The sequence below is a fragment of the Anolis sagrei genome, chromosome 1 (assembly GCF_037176765.1).
Source record: "Anolis sagrei isolate rAnoSag1 chromosome 1, rAnoSag1.mat, whole genome shotgun sequence".
In the NCBI taxonomy this organism is placed as follows: domain Eukaryota; kingdom Metazoa; phylum Chordata; class Lepidosauria; order Squamata; family Dactyloidae; genus Anolis; species Anolis sagrei.
The window spans coordinates 229,201,851-229,217,617 of NC_090021.1; the positions used below are offsets into that span (position 1 = coordinate 229,201,851).

The 15,767-nt window shown below is 41.3% G+C and overlaps 1 protein-coding gene across 1 annotated transcript; it reads right to left on the reverse strand.

Annotated features, from left to right (window-relative positions):
* Positions 1 to 570: 570 nt before the first annotated feature.
* Positions 571 to 15,342, reverse strand: LOC137095950 (olfactomedin-like). The gene is made up of 5 exons (XM_067463218.1): positions 15,301 to 15,342; positions 8,232 to 8,402; positions 5,457 to 5,672; positions 4,132 to 4,297; positions 571 to 2,072 (listed from the first exon to the last, which is right to left on the reverse strand). Exons 1-5 carry the CDS (start codon positions 15,340 to 15,342, stop codon positions 1,021 to 1,023), a joined length of 1,647 nt encoding a protein of 548 aa, XP_067319319.1. The 3' UTR covers positions 571 to 1,020.
* Between the last annotated feature and the right edge of the window lie 425 nt (positions 15,343 to 15,767).

Below are 15,767 nucleotides of genomic sequence, written 5' to 3' on the forward strand. Positions count from 1 at the left end.
GAAGAGTGCAGTCCTGCCCGCATGGGAGGCCAGCATGTAAGCAGGATCCCTGCCAAGGAGGGACTCTTCTGCTTATTGCTATTGCAGGACTGCTTTGGAAACTCTCTTTCCTTGCACACCCATGCTTGACAGCTCGAGGAGGAGGAGGAGGAGTGGAAAAATCACCAAGGCACCGTAGCCGTGCCATATCTTGCATAACACTCCTGTGTGTGTGTAGGTGTGTGTGTCCATACAGAAGAAGATTTGGGGGTTTGTCAACAGGACTAGTCCATTTCCTACATCCTCATCAAAGGAACTATGATTATGGGTTTGAAACTTGTCTTTTTCAATGGATGTGGAAACACACTTAAGAATGAATTGTGAAGGACTACAGGAAAAGTTAGGAATTGATTTATTGAACTGATAGAATTATTTAGCCATTGTAGTAGCTCCTCATTTTTAAGAAAGGTTTCAACATGCTGTATTAAACATTATTAACTTATAGAATACAAAGTCATTAGTTGAACCACTTCGTGAAAATGAAATAAGTCTGATAATGTGAACGATTTCCTAACAAAAATAACACTCCAACTTTTGCTCCGGTTTTTATTTGCAATTGTTTTGTCAATGTCTTGTGCAGAAGACATAGACTAGAAGGGAATGTGAAAATCATTTCATTACAAAGACTCTTATCTGTTGCATGATATCAGATTCGGTCTCTAAAGCATACTTATGGTGAACCTAAGCGTATTATAGATAGATCATTATGAACATTTTAGGGGTATCTACTTACAAAAACCTTATGTACAAAAGCTTGCCCCGAGTGTCGTTTTACTACAATCATTAGTATGATGGAAACCACTTTAGGGATGAATGGGAAACTGCAGAATGAATCAGTTCTCCCCAGTTTTGCATACAGGAGATCTTCCATCAGCACAATCCCACCTACCGAATTTTAGCTAAAATGTTTTTCAATTTCATTAACGATTATGTCATCATTATTGCTCACTGCTATATTTTTCTTTATGAAAGCTCTTAGTCTCACTGACTAGCAACAATATGGCCATCTTCTTTCATGGTTTCCCGCTTTGCAACCGTAACAGTGACAGGGGTTTCCTCTTGGTATTCCTGCTGGTTACCAATACTATCTGAACTGGGATGATCCTGGCTTGTAGGAGACTGTGATCCCCTTTTTACCAGACTGTGCTCTTCTTCAGCACCAGAAACCTGTTGTTGTTCATTTGCAGCTACATCTCCCATTACCTTACTTCTGGCAAAGGTGACATTGTAAGAAACTAGATAGCCATCATTGTACATGTAGAGCTTCCGATCATTGGGATTGTAATTCAAACTCTGCACTGTAGGAAGTGGTTTCTCTATAAAGATGTTGATGTTGCTTTCCCTGCCTGTGTTGGTGTCGTACATGTAATTTATCTGGTCATGAGTTGAATTCTTTCTCTTGGTAGCATACAGCACACCACAGATCATAAAGCTATTACTGAGCGCATCTTTACTCTGCGAAGTTATCCAAGGTACTCCCACCTCCAAGGTGTCAGGGTCTACTTTCTTAATCACCAATTTCCCATTGGACAGTGTTGAGCCATGAACCATCCACAAGCCCTTTTCATCCCCAGCCAAGTCTATGTCCTGATATTTGACTCCCTTATAAGAAAACCAGTTATTGAAAGAAGCAGGATCCTGGTCTTTTATATTCTCACGTGAAATCCGCATGCTGAATGGATCAGCCTTGCACAAGGCCCTGCTGTCAAAGCAGTTGTAATAAAAGGAACCATTGAAGAAGATCACCCCGGCACCTTGCCCACAATCTTCACAGTTTGGATTGTTCCTAATGTTAAGGCTATACTCCCGGACAGGAGAATAAATTAATAATTTCTTATATGAAGAGTACAGACGATAATTCTCCAAAGTACGTTCATCTTTGTTCAGTGGGAAAACCCAATAATGATGTGGTAATTTGGTCCCAACAGCAAAATCCTTTCCCCAGGATCCAGCTTTGAAATCTGAACCTTTCCAGTTGAGCTTCACTAATACAGGATCACTGACCTTCAGTATCCCACCATGGTTGCAGTCTCCTTTAGAAAAATAAGAAGATAGTTTATTTGTATTATATCTTTAAAACAATAACAACAATGCAATCCTACTTCTCCACAAATGCAAAGGGACACAGGAAGAAGACTGACATCAGTGTCAAAAATCACCTGTGGTTCCTTTTTCCTAATGTCATTAAGTTTGTAAAGTTCCTGGGCTTTTGGGGGGAGTGTTAGTCTTTCCAGGGATGACCCTGCAAATGCAGAAAGCTTATCCAATGTTTTTTTTAGAGTGGTTTTCTTCGCATCAGCATAGAATGAGGCAAGTTCTTGAGTGGCCGGAAGCCCCTCCTTTGCCTCCAGGGCGCCTGTCCTTCATGGCCAATGCCTGGCTTCCTAATGCCCTTGGGGAAAACCACCCTTCCTAGAATTCTGGCATTGGGCACGGCAGCATGGAGCCGTGTTGTGGGGTTTTGTTCTGAGTGCTGCAGTTCCTTAGCTGCACAATGTGCGCCAAAAGGATGGAGGCACTATGCTGATTTTTTCCCTGTCCCTTGCCAGTAGGAATTCAGGTTCCTTGGCAAGGTGTGTGTGTGTGTGTGTGTGTGTGTGTGTGTGTGTGAAAAGAAGAGCCTAGTCTCTCCCTTCCAAGGAGGTCTCCTCATCCGCCAAACTAGTCAGGAGTGGGAGACAAGGGAAGGGCGTGGGTGTCTCCTGCACACCAGATCAGCTCTGAGACCTCACCAGGAGGGTAGAAAATGCCTCCCACTTCTCTGCTGAGAAATTGTGACTTTCCATTCTTCTGGACAGGGAAGAAGCCAACTCCACCAGGCACCTGTCAGCGCTCCGCTCCCAGAAAGAAAGAACCTGTCCAGGACGTGGCCCAAGCCCCTCGCTTCTGCTTAGTTGCGTCCCTCTTTTCCTTTTCTAGATGGACATAGTGGTGAGGAGCCTGGCCCTTGGGAGAGAGGGACTTGGGCATCTTTCCAGCACCCACTGTCCTCCCAAAAGCTATGGGTGGCAAAAGGATTCAGCCAAAAAGAGAAATGCACACCCTCCACCATTTCGCAGCTGGAAAGAGGACATTTGTACCTAAGCAACATCAGGGAGTGGTCAGGGTGACTAATGTTATTAACAAGGAAGAGATCACAAGCTAGGAGTGTGTGCAGCAGTTTGCTTTTGTTTGAGCTTCCAGGGAAAGGCAAGTTTCTGTCCTCTCCTCTCTTCCTTGATGTGCGATTGAATGCCAACTCCTTTGGCACTTTCAACTCAGTTTGTAACAAAGGAAATAAGTAAAGTGCAAAGTGAAAAAGCGGCCCAGGGAGGGAGAAACTGATTTTTTAAAAGCAGCTTTGAAACAGCAGAGGATTAATTGAGCCTGTCCATTCCATACAATGAACAATGGAAGAGTAAGAAAAATGAGTTAGTGTTGCAGGAACCAGCATGCAACTTGCATAATTTGGGAAATTGTCTGACCATCTCAGAACTGTTCTGCTGTTTCAGTTTCCTGGGGAGAGGGGAGCTTAGGAGGGCATTAATATCGTGCTCGGACAGTAGGAAACTGTGGATATCGAATATCAGGATTGTATTATTTTACTGGGCTTCTTCTATTTCTCTTCTTTACAGAAATTCCAAAGCAGTTCAGAATATACATTCATATTTCCCTTGACTCTCTTTAGAGTCTAGAGTATTAAAATAGGTCTCAGCAACATTGATTAAATATAGACTGAAAGCTGAGGAAAAGGCAAACACTGCCTTTAAAAAGGAATCCTTTCACATAATCAATAGCTAAATCATTCTAATACTGGACATTGCTGAGCCTTCTGAGGACTCTTTTGAAAAAGGATCACGACGTGAAGAAAATTCTGCTCCTTATTTATTTACTTCATTTATATACCAACTTTCTCACCTCTGGGGGGACTCAAGACGGTTTACAACATGCTTACCATGGGTGATTGTATGTTATATAATAGGCTTTGCCCCAGCAGATATGAAAAAGCAAGAGCATGTTATATAAGGAAACGTTTATTTTATGAGGAGGCTACATTAGTGTGCCAGATTCAGATTTTTATCCAAGGATAATAATGTGACCTGTAATACTCACCAACTGGTGGTGCCATTGACACATTTGCAAGACCAGCACCACTGGCGATTGCTTCCTCACATTCTTGTAGCTTTTTCTGCAGAGTATTGATCTCACGTTGTATTGTGACTATATTGTTCTTGTCGTGACCTTCCATGGTTGTTACTGCAGTGTTGATTTTATTAATCTGAAACATGATTGTAGTTGTTAGCTTCCCCTTATTAGAGAATGGGATCGATTTACTCATGTTCCTACCAGGAGAACATATTTTCCACTAGAACAGATTTCTCCTTCCCTTTGCTGCCTTCCCATCCATCTCTCAGTTTAGAGGGATTCCGGGATGGATATGCATAAGGATACAGGGAGAAGGAAAGCAAGGAGAGGTCAACCCTCGTTACTGTAGATCAATGGTTCTCAACGTGTAAGTCCCCAGGTGTTTTGACCTACAACTCCCTGAAATCCCAGTCAATTTACCAGGTGTTAGGATTTCTGGGATTTGAAGGCCTAAACATCTGGGGACCCACAAGTTGAGAACCACTGCTGTAGATGAAGCCCCATCTTCATGGGAGTGAAGAAAACAGAAATTGTATCCCAGAAATAATAAAGACAAAAAAAAGGATATGAATTAGGCTTGTCCCAAATAGGCATCCACTGTGCAAAAAACAGGTATTTTGAGACAATTTGGACCAAAGAAAGCACAAGCATGTTGCAAATTATCAAGGAAGAGGATGCTTATGAGCAAGGGCAAATGCATCTCTTTTGTCATCTTTATTTGGCCCTATGCCACAAATGCCTTTCACCAGGTCAACTACTTCTCCATTTATCCTAATTCAGTACTGTCAAATGGACCAGCAACAGACAACAGCAGTTCTGCATGTTTAGCCAGAAATGACTAAAGTCTGAGCTTCTTAAACTGTTTCCACTCAAAATCTTTTTTCTACTTGAGGAATTTTTATGTGACCCTGGGTGTATAAGTATAAAATTGGTATAAAAATCTAACATGTACTGATGATACATCAGCATTTGCAAGGCTTACTAAAGAAGCTGGTTTTCTTTTCTGTGGAGTAAAGCTCAAGCATTTTTGATAGAGTACACTGTAAACATTCCACGGGGTTGCTAACAGATTTGTGTAAATGTGTGGCATTCAGACACCTTTTACTGTTGCAAAAATTTTCGTGACCTCTAAATGAGCTAAAGGGTTCCTTAAGAAGCAGTGGCTTAGGTCACCTCTCTTCCTGGTGTGGGAAAGAAAGGCCATCCTTCATACATTTATCTATATCTCTTCGTATGACTACTTAAAAATCTGGATAGAATCCCCTTAGGATTCATTATGAAGATCCCATTACCTGATCAATCAAGTTGTCAATCATTTTCTTTGTGCTATCTGTGGTTGCATTCTTGCTTATATCATGTGCCACTGATATCACTGATTGGAGGTCATTGATAACCTTGTCGAAGTTCAGATCAATGTGAGTGCCATACGTCTTTGCATATTTTATGCGTGCCGCCAGGTCAGTTAAGTTGGTTGTTATAATAGACATATTATTTCTGCCATTATAAATCTAGAAGGCAAAGAGACAAATGTGTAGATCACTTATGTCTAAGAATCATAGAATCATAGAGTTGGAAGAGACCACAAGGCCCATTCAGTCCAACCCCCGCCATGCAGGAAAAGCACAAAGTACCCCTGACAGATGGCCATCCAGCCTCTGTTTAAAAACCTTCAAGGAAGGAGATTCCACCAGACTCTGAGGCAGAGAATTCCACTGCTGAGCAGCCCTTACAGTCAGGAAGTTTCTTCTAATATTCAGGTGGAATCTCCTTTCCTTTAATTTGAACCCATTGCTCTGAGTCTTTGTCTTTGGGGCAGCAGAAACCAAGCCTGCTCCCGCTTTCTTATGGCATCCTTTCACATATTTAAACATAGCTACCATGTCTTCCCTCAACCTTCTCTTCTGCAGGCTAAACATACCCAGCTCTTCAAGCTGCTCCTCATCAGGAATGAATTCCAGGCCTTTGATCATTTTAGTCACTCTCCTCTGGACACCTTCCAGCTTGTTAATATCTCTTTTCAACTGTGATGCTCAAAATTGGACACAGTGTTCCAGGTGAGGTGTGATCGAAGCAGAATAGAGAGACACCATTACTTCCCTTGATCTAAATCAGGCATGGGCAAACTTTTTTGCCCTGGGTCGCATTGCGGGCCCTGCCAGGAGGGCCGGGCCAAGAGAGTGGGTTGGGAAAGCCCAGGAGGAGGCGCGGTTGGGGTGGACCTGGGAGGAGCGGGGCCAGGGGTGGGACCTAGGATGGGAAAGACAGGGCAGGTTGTCCTCCAGTTTTATTTATTGTGTCAGAAGCGAATTGAGGGTACAGTTATAATGTATTTAAAAACATGAACAAAGTTAAAAACTTGGCATTATACTAGATTTCTTCTGACCAAAAGCTGGCCACTTGGAGTGCTTCTGGTGTCACTGTGGCTCCGGTTGTCCTCCCAGCAGAAGGATGGAAAGGAAGGAAGGAAGAAAGGGAGGGAGGGAGGGAGGGAAAAAGAAAGGAAGGAAGGAAAGGAAGGAAGAAGGAAGGGAGAGAGGAAAGAAGGAAGGAAGGAAGGAAGGAAGGAAGGAAGGAAGGAAGGAAGGAAGGAAGGAAAAATAAAGAAGGAAGGAAGCCAAGAAAGGAGGCAAGAACGAAGGAAGGAAAGAAGGAAGGAAAGAAGGAAGGAAGGAAAGAAGGAACAAATAAAGAAGAGGGGAAGAAAGAAAGAAAGAAAGAAAGAAAGAAAGAAGAAAGAAAGAAGGAAGGAAGGAAGGAATAAAAGAGAGAGAGAAAGTGTTCCAAAGCCCTGTTGGCATCCTTGGCCACCTCCTCCCTCCTCCTCCAGGCTGTGCTTCTCTCAGCATCAGTACAGGGCCTTGTCTTGTCCTGATGTCAGGGGAAGAGTGAAGCAGTTGGTGGCCAAGGGGCATTGGAACCTTTCCCCGGCATTCCTTCCAGCCTGAGGAGGCAGCAGCCCACCACATTCCCAGACTGAAAGGAGGAGAAGGGGTAAGGCCATTGCTGCAGATTTCTCCAGCAGTGGCCTCTCTCCCTCTACACTCCTCCGCCCTTTCCCAGGCAGAGAAGAGGAGGAGGAGGAGGAGGAGGGGACAGGCCAGTGCATGAGATCTCTCCAGCATGGGCCTGTCTTTTCCCCACACTCTTCTCCGCCTGGGGAGATGGCGGCCCACACCTTTTCCAGGCAGAGAACTGGAGGAAGACAAGGCTGATGCCACATTCCCAGGAGGGGAGAAGGAGAAGACACGTGGCTGGAGAAAGCTCAGGAGAGCTCTCACCAGCCGCAGGTTTTTGCCTCGGCTCCCCTCTCAGTCGAGAGATGGGGGGCACCACTTTCTTATGCTGTGAGAAGAGCCAAGGCAGACCTGAGATGCCAAAGGGACGGACCTGAGACCACAAAGGGCCGCATCTGGTCCGCGGGCCTGGGTTTGCCCATGTCTGATCTAGATACTATACTCCTTTTGATGCAGCCCAAAGGTAAAGACTGGGTAGAAATATTTTAAACAAGAAGTAACCTCATGCCAAAAGGTGTGGAACAGCAGTTACTGTAAACTAAATAAAATTAGAGGATCTAGCTGTGTTCCTCTCTTGGTTGTTGATTGCACCAAAGTATTGCGAAACCGCATGCCATTGGAGTTCCCATCAGCTTCTGTTCATGTGGCCAGTGATAAAGAGTGAGAGGAGCCCTAATTTATCAATACCAGGAAGGCTACAGATTCCTCACTCCTGTATTAAAGCCAATAGGACATGGGTTCAAATCCTTACTCTTATCAGTCCACAATGGCTGCAGGCTTTTACTTCCAATTTGTTAAATGGCAGATGATCTATAGCTGTCAGGGACTTCAAGAGCTGAAGTCAGTGTTGTGACAGAGCCAAGGATTACAAAGATTCACAGTTTGAAAATATTATTATTAATGTGCATGGGCACAAATATCCACAGAATAAATCAATATAATTGCCTACATTATGGACTAGCCATGATTAAGTAGATGTTTGAGATGAACCCTTGCATTTTAAAATGTACCATTACAACACTGGCCAAAATGCTGTATTTGGGTAAATTTTACCTCATTCAGTTGTTCCTGCAATTGATTAGTCAGGTTGTAGAAGTCACTCTCCAGTTGTTCCACCTTTGGTGCAGGAAAGACGACATTGGCCAGATGCATAGTACAAATACATTGGCCACTTGCATCTCTCACTCCTACTACTTTCGCAATATGACCACCATCAACAATGACCTGGTAGAGCAGGAAAAAAAATAGAAAGACAATATATTCTGGAAACTTGTTGCTACCCATTCTTACTTTCCCTGTAGGATAATTTCTGACATCTAAACATTAGTGTCATCATAGTGTTTCTACCTTTTGTTGACCTAGATCAGGACATATAGCCCCAGTGCTGAAACCAGTTTGATATGCTTTGATTTTCCTTGATTCAAAATGTTTTGAGCGATACCCTTCATCCTGCCTCTGCACATCCTAATCCCGAAGGGGTTGACTGCTACTGGTAAATTGGGGGGGGGGGGGGGGGCTTCTTTATCATTTTTATTCAGAAAATTGCAACAAGTGATGGACTTATTTTCTGAACGTAAAGGTAAAGGTTCCCCCTGAAATTAAGTCCAGTTGTGTCCAACTCTGAGTGGTGGTGCTCATCTCAAGTTCCAAGCTGAAGAGTCGGTGTTGTCCATAGACGCCTCCAAGGTCATGTGGCCGTCATGATTGAATTGAGCGCCATTACCTTCTGACAGAAGCAGTACCTATTGATCAACTCACATTTGCATGTTTTCGAACTGCTAGGTTGGCAGAAGCTGGGGCTAACAATGGGAGCTCACCCTATCCCTTGCCAACCTTCCAGTCAGCAAGTTCTGCAGTTTAGTGGTTTGACCCGCTGCACCACCACAGCATCTTGAAACTGCATATGTTACATAATCCAGTGAGAGATGAAAACTTATTCTGAGTTTCTAAATTTGGGGAAGTTTGGGGAAGTAAACAGAACATGGATTTGAGTCAGGTGCCTGCTTAATCTTAGTCAGAAAGGACAGTAATGTTATATATGATTTATAAATAGTTAAAAGTTGCAACTTATATTGTCCATGATTACCTAAGATTTAACTCTCTAAATTATTTAAAATTATATGTCTATCATTTGCTTAATAAATATTTTGGATATACATACATACTTATTGACATACTATATATATAACGGTAGGCAGAAGCTAGACCTAACATCAGGAGCTCACCCCACTCACTGGATTCAAACCGCCAACCTTTCAGTCAGCAAGTTCAGCAGCTCAGTGGTTTAATCCTCTGTGCTACCAGGGAGCTTGAAGACTTTGCTTGTTAAAAAATTCAGCACCTATGAAAGTTTTCAGACTTTGGGAGAATGGAGGCAGCTAGCATGTGTCTTGCTGGGAGCAGTGACGCTCTCTTATATTTACAATATAACGTAAGACACAAGCAGCAGAAGAAAAAAGAAATCATGTGAGATTGGACTCAGGAAGAAAATAGGTTCCAACAGAGATGCCAGAGGTTGCAGTAACTCTTGGACTATTGCATTAATTTCCCTTGCAAGCTAAGTGATGCTCAAAATTTTGCAACAAAAACTTCTACTATATAAGATTCAGGAAATGTTGGACGTCATAATTGGGTTTAGAAAAGGGAAAGATGCTAGAGATCATATTGCAACAATATGATCAACAATAGAGAGTGCCAAAGAATTTCAGGGAAAAATTAGCAAGTCCTTTATAGAGTATAACAAAACTTTTGGCAAGTGCAGATCAAGAAGACTGGATTGCTCTTTAGAAATTGATGTGAATGATCAGATGCATAAGATGAACTCAGAACAAGAGTCCACAATCAGGACTGAATTTAGAGAAACACAATGGCTTCCCCTTGGCAAGAAGGTTGGGAATAGTTCCCTTTTATCATTCTGGTTTCTTAATTTGAATGCTGAGTATATAATATGTAAAGAGAGATTGAAGGAAGTAGATAAAATCCTCAAGTGCAAAGATACATAGTATAATTAAATATCAAAATCAAAACTGTCATATTATTTCTGATATATGTATAAGTTTGAAAACTGAACTTTAAAGAAAGCTGCCAGGAAGAAAATCAACATGATTGAAATTTGGTGCTAATCTTCTATGGATAGTGTGGACTTCTAACATAGCAGCACTCCCAGAGAAGGGGCCCTTCCCCACAGCCATATAACTTAGAATATCAAAGCAGAAGATCCCACAATATCTGCTTTGAACTGGGTTATCTAAGTCCATACTGCCATATATTGAAGTTCAAACCAGATAATGTGGGATTTCAGCTGTGTGAAAGGGCCTCAGAGAGCAGGAGAGAGACAACTGAAGGAAGGGACTGTCTGAACAAGAACAACAATGAATACATAGAGTTGGCTTTGCTATCAAAAACGACCTGGTGAAACATCTGTCTGAAGACCCGTTGGCATTAACGAATGACTCCTACCCCTCATAATTAATCTGGCCAAAAACCAGCAGGCATGTATCATAAGTGCCTGCACATCACTAGATGCTGACAAAGACAACAAGGAAACAATTCTGCTGTCAGCTGGATACCATCCTATCTGAGATACTTACAGAGGACATCCTCCTGGGCAATTTTAATGTAAGAGTTGGATGAGATTTTGACCTGTGACCCAGGACGTGCCAAGAGGAAGGCACATCTAGCAAACCCTTGGCGTAACTGCCTTCCATTTGGAAACCTATGTTCTTATTGTGACAGACGATGCGGATCTAGAATAGGTTTCTACAGTCACTTGTGGCACCACCACCAAGACTGTACCCTTGGAAGACAATCATACTCGACCATGCGTAATCTCCTTTAGTAGTACCACTGAAAAAAATGAATGAATGGGTCTTAGAGCAAATCAAGCCTGAACTCATTCTCGAAAAACCTACATAGCTAAACTAAGATGACAGGGCTCATTAGAAAAAAATATGTGTAGGGAAAAAGGAAGAGTGCACTACAGAAGAACAGATTTAATCGAGGAAACTACAGTCCTGAATTTCCAAGGCTATTGGAAATAGGGGACTTGGAGGTTTCTCATTTGTAGGGTCACCATGAGTTGACTTGATGGCAGTTGACAATAATAAACAATATAGTACAAAATCTAAAAGATACAATGTGTCACAACCACAAATGAGAACAATGTGTCCAAAATGTAAGTGCATTTCTTTATTTACATACTACATATTCATTTATGTTAAGAAGGGGCAAAGAAACTGTAGAATGAGTGTTCAGCCCTCCCCGAGTCTGTCTAAAATGAACTGGGGTGGAAATTAAATTTACAGTGGAGTACAGCTAACAAAAGGAAAAGGATTAATATTGAGACCTCAAAATAAGATTGCCATAGATCTCATTGTTATCACCAAAAGTAAGGTTTTCCCTTATCACTATCTCTGCCACCAATGTAAAGACCTACTTCCGTTTTACTGCAGTGGCCACCACAGGTGAGTGACCTACTAGATGCCATCAGGGTACATGTGTGGGATAATATGCAACTTCTATCCTGTGGACACCCACTCTATTTTTTTGGTGTTGCCATCAAAGACACCACATTGAAACCAATCTTGATATATACCTAGTGTCCCATAAATGTGTGTGTGTGTATACACAGTTCTGTATTATTGTTATTTTGCCTTTTTTTCTCCTGCTACTTTAACTGCTGTGGCTCAATACTATAGTTGTAATTTTACCAAGTCTCTGAATCCTAACCCAGCTGACTTCCAATCCCAACCCTCACTCATTCACCCCACTTCAATCTCCAAACCAAAATTCTACCACCTTCTTGTATTCAAATCTGTCCCAACTTTTCATCAACCTTCTCACTCCCAACACTTCATTTGCATAGCTCATAAGCTCCTTACATGATTACACAATACATGCAAAACAAAATTACCTTAATACATAAAACAACATTTTACACCAAAAGTCAATGACATCACAGCTTTGTCCAGTCTTTCCAGAAACTAAGTAGGTCACATTTGTCCTGAATTCCATTTCATGAATTGTGCTGTTTGTATACATTAGACCTTACAAAACATTGAACCACTTAGTGGTCATATCATTGTAAGAGAGCTGAATCCACTCTCAGTTTTACAGCCATTCATCCTGATCTCAGATCGTATGTGAACAATGAAGGAGATTGAGACCCTGTTACTGACAGAAGTTCAGCACTGGGACAGTTTCTGTAGAATCAGGAACAATTGCAACAAGAGTAGCCACAAAACCGAGGGCATTATTACAACATACTCTTATACCATCACAGTGATGCATTGGTCTCACTTTTGCCTTGTCCTTATTACACAACACCATAGCTTTCCAGGGATTGTTTGCACTGGAGAGTTGTTGAAATGTGGTTTTTCATGCTGGAAAAAGATCCATTAATGACACCTTTTCCATGCAACAATTCAGTAACAGTTTGGATGTGGATATCTTATAATGTTTTCTTCCATGTAAAATCCATTCATGGGCACAATGTGAATAAGGACAGTTACCCACTCTGAAAGATTCTCAAATCTGGCAGAAAAGTGCCAGGTGGACAAAATGACTTTTCTAGTATGTTTAAATCTCTCTCAATTCCCTCTTCTGTTTTCTGATTTTGGTTTGTTTTGTTTGATATTATATTGCCATAATGTCATAGAATATCCTTAAATTGTACTGGTCTGCCATCTTGGCACTAATACAGCTATAATGTATTTAAAAATTAGACGAAATGATCATGAAGTGTTGGGTACAGGAGTCAATAATGATGCTATGAATGCAGAAGAAAAATGTTCAAATGATAAAGCACAATTGCAGTAAAGATGTGATACAAAGGAGGAACAATCAAGTCCTCTCTGGGGACTGGTTGAAGCATATTTCAAATGAAATAACACAGCATAAAGCAGTGATGCAAGGATTCACCTGATGCTCCTGCAAAGCAGGACAGGAGAGACCTCCTGCCCTAAAAATTACCCATCAAAAACATCATGAAGAGAAACAACAGAGGTACAGGTGTGTTTCAGGTTCCAATCAAAGGGAGAGAACATTGCTAGCTTAATTACACATACGTAGGAATAATTGTTGTAAGGAAAGAAGGAGAAGATCTAAGGCTTGCAGAATATAGTTTATACAAAATCTGAAACCTCAAGATTCATCAGCTGGTGTAAGAGATGTACACTGAAAAGTTTGGAGCAACAAAACTGAATCTCCTTATACCAGTGGTTCTCAACCTGTGGATCCCGAGGTGTTTTGGCCTACAACTCCCAGAAATCCCAGCCAGTTTACAAGCTGTTAGGATTTCTAGGAGCTGAAGGTCAAAACATTTAGGAATTCACAGGGCTTCTGTATAATACTGGCATTGTACATAGCCACCTCCAAGATCATGCTATTTTATTGTGAATTAAAATAGCTTCAATGTTATTTTATTGTGAATTTCTGGTCCAAGTAAAATTTAGGGTTTGTTATTATCCATGACTTCAGGTATCCATGAGAAGTCTTGAAACATATTCCCAGTGGAAACAGGTGGTACTGTGCACAAAAATCTTTTCCTAGTTAGCTTCAAGAACATATTTTTGTTGATGTAGAAGATCCTGTTGATCCAGTGCAAATCGCTCAGTATTATACATTCACTCTCACTTTGGCCCCATCTACACTGCCATATAATGCAGTTTGAAACTACACTATGTGGTCAGTGTAGAATCAGGTAATATAGTCCAGTGCAGTTAAACAGTATTATATGAGTTTATACTGACCATATAATGCAGTTTCAAACTGCATTGTATGGCAGTGTAGATGGGGCCAAAGGGAAAGCTCTTCTACTTCCTCTGTTACAATACACTGGGACCAGAGTGGCTTCCAAAATATCCACAGGGTAGGAGAGTTTTGAAGGGTATTTTAGAGGAGGTGAGAAAGCTGCTCTCCAAAAATATTCCAGGAGAATGGTAGAATATTAAGTGCTCCTTTCATAGGATCTCACTAAACAACTAACTAGGAATCTAGTCCAATTTTCATTTTTACTCTACTGTATTAAAGTTATAGCATCTTTGCTGGCAGCCCTTCTGTTATTCCATCTTTCTGGAACATTGTATCCCCAGCCTTTTTCATGTGTTATATTTTAAAATACTTGTTCTAGTCTGCAGCTGGTTAATTTTATTCTAATTATTTAAGTGTCCTTATTATTTGGCTGGAGCCCCCGGTGGTGCAGTGGCTTAAACCACTGAGCTGCTGAACTTGCTGACCGAAAGGATGGCAGTTTGTATTTGAGGAGTAGTAGTTCGAAAACATGCAACTGTGAGTAGATCAATAGGTACCACTCCAGTGGGAAGGTAACAGCACTCTGTGCATTCATGGTGGCCACATGATCTTGGAGGTGGCTATGTACAATGCCGGCTCTTTGCTTAGAAGTGGAGATGAGCACTACCCCCAAGAGTCGGACATGACGAGATTTAATGTCAAGGGCAAATCTTTACCTTTACTATTATTTGGCCAGTTTTACTGCCTTAATTACTAAACGCTGAGATTACCAAAGAAGAATAATTAAATAACAAACCTGCTTTTAAAACCAATGTTACTTTTCCCCAACACTTTTCTGGCAAAATTTAAGGACCAGGCTTTGGTAAAGCTATTTTCCCCAGCTTGTACTGAAGTGGCACAGAAAGAAATGTACATCTTTTGGATTAGTATCCATTCATGAAAACTACATTCAGTATTCCTTAATTACCTTTATATTGCTTATATATGGTCTAAATACCCTAAACATCTCATCTGATCTTGGAAGCTAAGCAGGGCCAGTCATGGTTACTACTTGGATTGGAGACCTCAAAGAAATACCAAGTGCTGTTGGCTATACTTCAGAGGAAGAAGCTCGCAAAACTACCTCTTGAGTATCCCCTGCTTAAGAACACCCCATGAATTTCATACTCAGAAAGTGACTTGAATGTGTTGTTTATTTATCCATTAATATCCAAGCCACCACTGCCTTGGTGCCATATCAAAGCAGAACTGTCACCATCAGATTCCCTGTAGTTTGTTGAAAGTCAAGAGGTTATTCATCTCACCCTCTACAATTTAGTTGAGATGTACCTAGTCAGAAATGGAAATCTATGTTTATGGATCAGATACTTACTGGAGAAGCCACCAAGAGCAGATATGACAGAATTGTGTTCATCCTCAACAGTGGAATGGTGTTTGTGCAGACATCTATGTGCTTTATAGTGGGGACATTGATGGGAGGGAGGAACAACGTGATCCAAATGGCCACCTCCTCAGAATTGAATTGGACAAAGTGTAATAAGCGTTCATTTTGCTTACCTATTAGTCTTTCATCTTGCCTATGTATATGCCCTCCTCCATGAGTAATTAGATTTCATCAGATAAAGAATGAAAGCATATAGCTATGTGGGTGATAACCGAACATTTCACATCTTTCTCAACTTATTAACCTCACCTTCCTCCTAAAAAGGAAGATCAAATGTCAACCGTTATTCTATTTTTAAACTGCATCCTTACCCTTTGATAAGAAACACTGAATCACAACTCTTAATGATTTATTTTGAGCACTAGAGTTTAAACAGAAATAAAGTGGGACTTTTA

Excerpts from the sequence above, each read along its gene's own strand:
- LOC137095950 (XM_067463218.1), bottom strand. The coding sequence starts at position 15,342 with ATGAACACAATTCTGTCATATCTGCTCTTGGTGGCTTCTCCA. Across the intron at positions 8,403-15,300 it reads TGCTCTTGGTGGCTTCTCCA|GTCATTGTTGATGGTGGTCA; the intron begins GTAAGTATCTGA and ends CTGCTCTACCAG. Across the intron at positions 4,298-5,456 it reads TTGACAACTTGATTGATCAG|ATTAATAAAATCAACACTGC; the intron begins GTAATGGGATCT and ends ATCATGTTTCAG.